This window comes from Xyrauchen texanus, chromosome 38, assembly GCF_025860055.1.
Source record: "Xyrauchen texanus isolate HMW12.3.18 chromosome 38, RBS_HiC_50CHRs, whole genome shotgun sequence".
NCBI lineage: Eukaryota > Metazoa > Chordata > Actinopteri > Cypriniformes > Catostomidae > Xyrauchen > Xyrauchen texanus.
In genome coordinates, this window is record NC_068313.1 from 15332115 (window position 1) to 15340642 (window position 8528).

At 37.4% G+C, this 8528-nt stretch overlaps 1 protein-coding gene across 1 annotated transcript in view; it reads right to left on the minus strand.

Annotated features, from left to right (window-relative positions):
- Positions 1 to 930: 930 nt before the first annotated feature.
- The window catches only part of LOC127631747 (synergin gamma-like), a 65655-nt gene continuing 58057 nt past the window's right edge, over positions 931 to 8528 (minus strand). The window contains 1 exon segment of the mRNA XM_052110053.1: positions 931 to 3421. Within this exon segment, the coding sequence (XP_051966013.1) occupies positions 3290 to 3421 (132 nt within the window). The 3' untranslated portion in view covers positions 931 to 3289.

Consider the following 8528-nt stretch of genomic DNA (forward strand, 5'->3'; position numbering starts at 1 on the left):
CAGCGTGCATGCCACTGTCCAAATAAATTTCCCCATTCTGAACATTAACTGAAGCATGGTGCCAGACAGGCTGGTTTGAGTATTTCTGTCTCCTGGGCTTTTCAAACACAACTGTCTCTAGAATTTACTCCAAATGGTGCCAAAAACAAAAAACATCCAGTGAGTGGCAGTTCTGTGGACAGAAATGCCTTGTTGATGAAAGTGGTCAACAGAGACTGGTTTGGACTGACGGAGTCTATGGTAACTCAGATCACCACAATTGTTGTGAGAAGGATCTCATCTCAGGTTGGCGCTGTTTTGGCGGCACATGGGGAACCTACACCATATTAGGCCGATGGTTTTAATGTTTTGGCAGATTGGTTTCAGCAATTGGTGTACAGGGTCAGTTCACCCAAAAATGAATCATTTACTCACCCTCATGTTATCTAAGATGTTTATGACTTTCTTAGTTCTGCAGAACACAAATGAAAATATTTAGTAGAATATTTCAGCTCTGTAGGTCCATACAGTACAAGTGGATGGTGGCAAGACCTTTGATGCTCCAAAAAGCAAATCAAGTACGCATAAAAGTAATCTATATGACTCCCGTGTTTTAATCAATGTCTTCTGAAGCGATCCAGTTGGTTTTGGGGTGAGAACAGACCAAAATATAACTCCTTTTTCACTGTACATCTTGACAGAAGTCTTCTTTGCAATTATGATTTCAAGCTCGATTACACTTTCTATAGTGCCATCTAGCACTCTGCATATGAGTCAAGCACTAGGAAGTGTAATTGAGCTTGAAATCATAATCGTGCCTAGAGATTTAATGTAAAAAGGAGTTATGTTTTGGTCTAATCTTACCCAAAACCAACTGGATGAGTTGCTTTGTTTGAGCAACAGACTGAAATTTAATGTTAATCACTGACAATCTTGCCTTATACTCTTGCTTGACAGCAGTGGTCATCATTTGCTTTCATTGTATGGAGAAAAAAAAAAAACAGCGTAGACATTCTGTCACCAATAACTCATTTTATGTTCCACAGAAAAAACCAAGTCATACAGGTTTCAGAAAACTGTTTCTTTATGGTGTTAAGTTATTAGTAGGCTATAGCCAGTAAAACACAATATCATGTACTGTTGCCTATTCAGAACAAGTGTAATACAATAGTTCCAAGCCGTTGAATATTGAAAACAAATGAACTCAGTGAGATTAGGGTTGATCTTGCAAGACCAATTTGCAAAACCACATTTTCATATAAATCAAAAAACAAAGTCATTCAGGAGCATTACAACACACTGAATTCCAAATAGTAAATACCACTGCTTCCAGTTTCTCAGAAATCACTTAAATTACAAACAGACTTCTTCCAGACCCACAATCAAAGTGATGTGTTCCAGCACAAAGATAACACAAATAATGAAGCAATAAAAGAGAAAAACATACCAGTATCTACATGTTTTTCTCCAGCTCTCTTCCATGTGTATTAAAAAAATACACGCTCTTACAGAAATTACAAATTTAACATATTTCTTGAAAAAATTCAAATATACATTTAAGTCATGTTTTTGGACAAGTACAAACAATATATATATATATTTTATTTTTTTTTGTAAAATCAAACAATGCATTGACAGTTAAAGACTTATATTGGATGTCTATAGGAAAACAATTGCCCCATAGACTTTCATTGTAAGTGGATTTTCATCAGCACATCTGGTCTGTTTTTCCACAGGAACAAGTCAAAATTATTCAGTTTCAATAACTTAACTGGTCTATATGCATTTTATTAATATCTGCTACAGTTTTGTTGATGCGCTACCTTTATTTTTTTGTGCATTTTCTATAGGGCTGCACCGATACAACTTTTTCACTTCTGATCCAATTCCGATATTGGAAATCTCAGTATTGGCCGATACCAGGCCGATACCAAAGTTTTTTTTTCAGTTTAAATATCTTTACATTATTGTGTGGAACTAATTGAGAGTACACTTTAATATGTAAAGAAACACAAACCTCTATCTATACATTATTTGAATATAAATGTATAGCTTATTAAGAAACACTTTATTATTAACTAGTATACTGGATAATGTAGCAGCAAAATTAACAGCAATTCAAGTCTTCAAAAGAACCACCATATTTTTGCCTTTTTTCTCCTTTTTTTTCCAATTTAGTTGTAAGACATCAGTCCACTTTTCATTCACACAGTTATTTTTTGGAACCCATTCAAATTAAATATTGTTCTAAATTGTAAACCAATATTAATTGACAATAATAATAATAACAATTTGTTATTAATATTTTTATGATTGACTTTTAAATACAACAGTAATATATTTAAATAGTGCACTTTTTAAACCCTCGTGCTTTTATTTTGACATTCTGAACTCTCCAGGATGTGTTGTATGTGTGTGTTTGTAAGCAAGTTCACAGTAGTTAAATTCACTTCTTATTCAAATTCTGGTAAAAATGCAACTACATTGCCGTTCGAAATGCATATTATAAGTGAACCGAACTAGAGCATCTACATCAGAGATGTTGTTCGTGAGTAGCGCTCAAATTTAGTGAAGGCTAAAAATAGCCACGAGTGAATCTCCCAGGGCTGCCTGTGCTTATGTGCGAGTCAGAGCAGCACCACCCAATAACGTGCTAGCACTGTGCGTGCATACTATATTTATATAAAATACTATTTACTTAAACACAGCCTATTGCGATTCACAGAGCTATCACATGTCTTCAAGTGGCTTTGAATAAAATGCAAGAGTCACATGAAGAACTCTGTTGGTGTTTTTATGGTTCTTTTATGTCATTTTTGGAGCTTGACAGTAACGAACATGACTAACACACAGTATCGGATTTGGATCGGGCTCGTCAGACCGATACCCGATCCATTCATCGGAATGATGATACAGGTCCAGGTAACAGATCGGTGCATAGCTAATTTTATATTACAATTCTGTTTTTCATAACACATCTGCGCAGTATTTACTTCACATGGTAGAGAAATCAGCAAAGAATCAAAATCCAACCAGACACTTAAGTGCATCCCAAATGACAGAGGCAGATCAAATAAAGACAAAAAGGTACAAAGTCATTTAATTTATGTCCAATATTTAAATAAACTAGTAGTTAAAGTAGCAGATTATTTTCTAGACAGTTGCATCCCAAATTCAAGTATAAAGAGCTGTACACTTGGGGGAGATACAGTTATAGTGACCGTTCTGAATGACTCCATGATTCTCCAGACTGTGGCTCAGGGTTCCACACTGGGCTCGGTTCTGTTGTAATCCCAACAGCTGTAAGGTTCTATAGCAAGTCGGGCAGAATAAGGCCCGGTGGTTTGGGTTCTATGCAGTTAATCCAGAAATTTGCACAGCTGGCGTGGTACTGGTGACCTCCGTACATAAGCTTGAAGTTCTCCGTCTCTGAGTTAAAGGCCTGCCAAGGAGTTGCACAAGAAAATATGAGAAAGTATTGATTAATACATTAAAAAGGCCTGACTTGGAAAAAAGTAAAGGAAGGCTGGGATTGAACTATTAGGATTCTGTTTTTATGGTGGTCTTAAATGAATGTTCCAGGTTTTATATGTCTGTGCAAATTTATAATGCAATCTTTCAACTCCTGTCATGACCATGTAAAGCCAGTAACCATGGTAACAATTGCACAGTATGCACAACTAGGATACCAGAAATGGACTTATGGAGAAAAATCCACCTACAGGAATTAAGTTGAGTAACGCATATCGAAAAAGTACATCTGCCTAACGGTAGACAAGTAAAAGGATATTTAGACAACTTACATTTTTAATAGCAACATTTTTACTTAATACTAGCCCTTTTACAAAACATGAGCAGCATATTTCTTTCAAACCCCCTGGATACTCTACCGTACACAATGTTTTGCTTGTTTTCTAAACTGAGGGACCAATTTTCTGTGGTGATTGACAGCATGCCACAGAGCTTAATTTTGTTCTGAACCAGAAAAGATCCATTAACAAATTAGAATAACCCATTTTAGTCACCGACTTGGAGTCTATAGACTACACGTTAGACAGGGCATTTGACTGGTCACATCTGACTTCAGTGTCATAGTCCATAAAGGAGACAAAAGCTTGTCGCAGTACTGACATAATTTGTAAGAACCAATAGAGAAAAGTGTGCAATCCTCCCACATACTGTCTTATACATAGAAAAGTGAAACAAGAACCCAGTGAACTCTGTTCAATATACTGATGCGCTCAGTGAGATCACACCTTCATTTTAAAGGTGCAGCTGTAGTCCTGCATTTGTGATAAGTGAACATTAATATGGATATTATGCAGAATGCAGCTTCTTTGCATTTCCTATGAAAGGTCTGAGCTGATGCTCGATGGGGAAATGACTCATGTTGGTGAATCACATCAGCCAACGCTGAGCCTGATACTATGCACACACACATAATCTAGCATGAGGGAATGAACACTATTTTAAACTAAATTTATTTTGGAGGCGTATGACAAACAATCTTAGCCTTGTTTAAAGGACTGTTTCATATGTGTGCATTCATATCTTGTCCTTCAATACAATGAAAATGCCTAAATAAGTGCAAATTATGAGAACGGCATTTCTCAATTGGGGCAGAAGTGCTTCTAAACACCTGTTGAATTATGAGGCACAGTTTCAATCGTGATCCAATTGTGATACTGTGACGCATCATGATGTATATTGAATGAATCATAACATATTTATTGTGATATTTATCATATTGTGAGGCAAGTTAGTGATATTCAGCCCTGGTCAAATGCAAACACGTTTTTCACTAGTGTGAAAATTTAAGGAGCTTCTCTGTGCACAGGGCACTAATCCAACTAAACAATAATGAAATGCACTGTTGATTATTTGCATTATTATACTGTCAGTTTTATCGATTAGTTGTTCCAGCACTTGATTATTTTTAAATACATTTTTTTAATGTTCTTATTTATTACATCAAAAATGTTTAATTACTTTAAGCTTTTTAGAGCAAATACATAAATAAAAAAAAAAAATTAAAAAGCTGACAAAATATTTTAGCCATATCGCCCAACCCTATGTACTCTACATCTTGGTATTAGTCTTGTCTGTTACAGCTGAAGTCAGTAGTTACATACACTTAGGTTGAAGTCATAAAAACTCATTATTTAAATCCATCCACAGTTTCATATTAACAAACTATAGCTTTAGCCTGTAGCTTATGACATCTACTTTGTGCATGACATGAGTAATTTTTCCAACAATTGTTTACACACAGATTGTTTGACTTTTAATTGACTATAAGCACCTAAACGTTAACTGTGCCTTGAAAAATTGAAATAAAATTATGTCAAGCCTAATTTAGCTTCTGATTAGCTAATTGGAGTCAATTGGAGGTGTACTTGTGGATTTATTTTAAGGCCTACCTTCAAATTCAGTGCCTCTTTGCTTAACATCATGGAAAAATCTAAAGAAATCAGCCAAGACATCAGAAAAAAAAATTGTGGACCTCCACAAGTCTGGTTCATCCTTGGGAGCAATTTTCAAACACCTGAAGGTACCGCATTCATCTGTATAATCAATAGCACGCAAGTATAAACATCATTGGACCACGCAGCCATCATACCGCTCAGGAAGGAGACACATTCTGTCTCCTAGAAATGAACATAGTTTGGTGCGAAAATTGCAAATCTATCCCAGAACAAAAGCAAAGGACCTTGTGAAGATGCTGGAGGAAACAGGTAGAAAAGTATCTATATCCACAGTAAAACGAGTCCTATATCGACATAACCTGAAAAGTAGGGCTGGGCAATATGGCAAAAAATATTATCACAACATTCTTTTTCATATCAATCGATATCGATATTTATCACGATATTCAATCACATTTGCATATTGCTATATATAACTAAATCATAAACAGTCTAAATAGTCTTTACAAAACTGCTTGTGGGCCCAGACACAGCCAATGCAGTGGTGACTGAGGGATCTTTGAAAATATTACAATATTTTATAGAGTTCATCAATTGAGTACAGTTGAATACGTCTAAAGACGCTCTGGAAACATGCACCTCATATTTACTCACATGTGGGAAAAAAGAGGAAGCGGGTGCGGACCGGGACAGGGCATCAGTGAAGCGTGTTTAAGTGCTAGAAAAAAATATTCAAGAATACAGCACAGAAAGATCAGATATGATGTAACCGGCACTTTTGTATTGTTGAGCTGCTCACTAGAGACAATGAGAGGGCGTAACCGTAGTCATGATGTCTTGCAGTCAAGATGGAATCAATCTGGGATCTGGAATGCGGTGACCTGCGTAGCGGGTGCAATAGCAACTGCATACAGTCTGAGACTGCGTTTCCACTGATGAGGAAGGAATCCGCACAAAGCCACTCCCAATACTAGGGAACCATTTGCCCCACGCTGCTGTCAATTTTACAATCCACCTTGCAAGCTTGACGCTCTGCTTCCATAGGAAGGAACTGAAAGCGCTCGCTCACATTCACTCACTACACGCCAGAGGAAACATACAATAAGTAACCAAAACTGCTAGCGTTTTTAGCAACACGCATGTCTAAATGTAGAACACAGGCTAAATATAGAAAATTACTCAAAAGCTTATCGTCGATATTATGGAGTTTTTTTATCGCGATAAATATTAATATAGTTTTATCGCCCAGCCCTACCTGAAAGGCTGCTAAGCAAGGAAGAAGCCACTGCTCTTAAAAAAGCCATACTACAGTTTGCAAGTGCACATGGGGACAAAGATCTTACTTTTTGGAGAAATGTCCTCTGGTCTGATGAAACAAATATTGAACTTTTTGGCCATAATGACCATCATTATGTTTGGAGGGGAAAAGGTTGAGGCTTGCAAGTTGAAGAACACCATCCCAACCATGAAGCATGGTGGTGGCAGCATCATGTTGTGGGGGTGCTTGTCTGCAGGAGGGACTGGTGCACTTCACAAAATAAATGGCATCATGAGGAAGGAAAATTATGTGGATATATTGAAGCAACACCTCAAGACATCAGCCAGGAAGTTAAAGCTTGGTCGCAAATGGGTCTTCAAAGTGGACAATGACCCCAAGCATACCTCAAAAGTTGTAGCAAAATGGCTTAAGGACAACAAAGTCAAGGTATTGGCGTGACCATCACAAAGCCCTGACCTCAATCTGGAAATTTGTGGGCAGAACTGAAAAAGCATGTACGAGCAAGGAAGCCTACAAACCTGAATCAGTTACACCAGTTCTGTCTGGAGGAATGGGCCAAAATAACAAGGTAAAAATTAACTAAATAATCACACAAATTTGCAGGGAATAAAATGCCCAAATAGTTAATGCCCTGTTTGGGCCACTAGAAGGTGCCTGTCTGAGGCGCAAGAGCTTCGTATTTAGATGAATTAACTCTGTATCCTGAGAACTTAGAAAAGGAATTAATAATTCTGTGGAGGCAAGGCAGATATCTAGTGGGGTCGGAGGCAAATAATAAAATATCATCTGCGTAAAGCAAAATCTTGTGCGCCACACCTCCTGCCATCACCCCTGGAAAATCATCCTTCTTTCTTATCATGGCTGCTAATGGTTCAAGGGCAAGACAGAACAATAATGGGGAAAGCCAGAGTAAAATAATCTGAAATTAATACATTTGTTTGTACCGCCTCTACCGGGTGTCTATAAAGTAACTTGATCTATAAAATTATTTCTGAACCTGTACATTTCCAAAATCTTAAAAAGATAATCCCATTCTACTATACCAATGCCTTTTCGGCATCAAGTGAGATGGCAACGACTGAAACCTGATCATTCACCACTGACCACATAATATTGATGAAACAACTAATGTTATAGAAGAGCTAAGGCCCTGAATAAACCCCACTTGATCTATATGTATAAAAGATGTCATAACTTAATCGATTAACTAAAATGTGGACAATATTTTTACGTCTAGCTGGATCAGAGAAATTGGATGGAAACGCTTGCATTCGCTCGGATCTTTGTCCTTTTTAAGAATCAGACTGATCCGGGCTTGTATCATGGATGGCGGAAGCTTTCCATTCTTTAATGCTTCCATATCAACTTCTAACAAAAGTGGAGCCAGTTCTGAAGCATAAGATCTAAAAAATTCAGCGGCAAAGCTGTCTGGCCCTGACATTTCACATTCTTAAAGTAAAGTAGTGATCCTAACTGACCTAAGTCAGGGAATGCTTTCAACGATTAAATGTCAGGAATTGTGAAAATGTTGTGAAAGAGTTTAAATGTATTTGGCTAAGTTGTATGTAAACTTCTGGCTTCGACTGTACATTCTACAATCGTTCTTACTTTTTTCAGTCTCCCACTGCCAGCAGTTCAGAAATCATGTGCAATTAGTATGTGGATTAGTGGATGTTTCAACGCTACAGTGTGATGAAAAGGCTGGCCCCGAGGTGTGCGAGATTGTGTGAGAGATGCGCAAAGGGCTCTCTGTCTGCTCTCAGCCTGCTGCAGACTAAACAGGTGGCTCAGAACTGCCAAAAAGGTCAGCCTAATTCAACTGACCTTGTTTAGCTGGCAGAAAT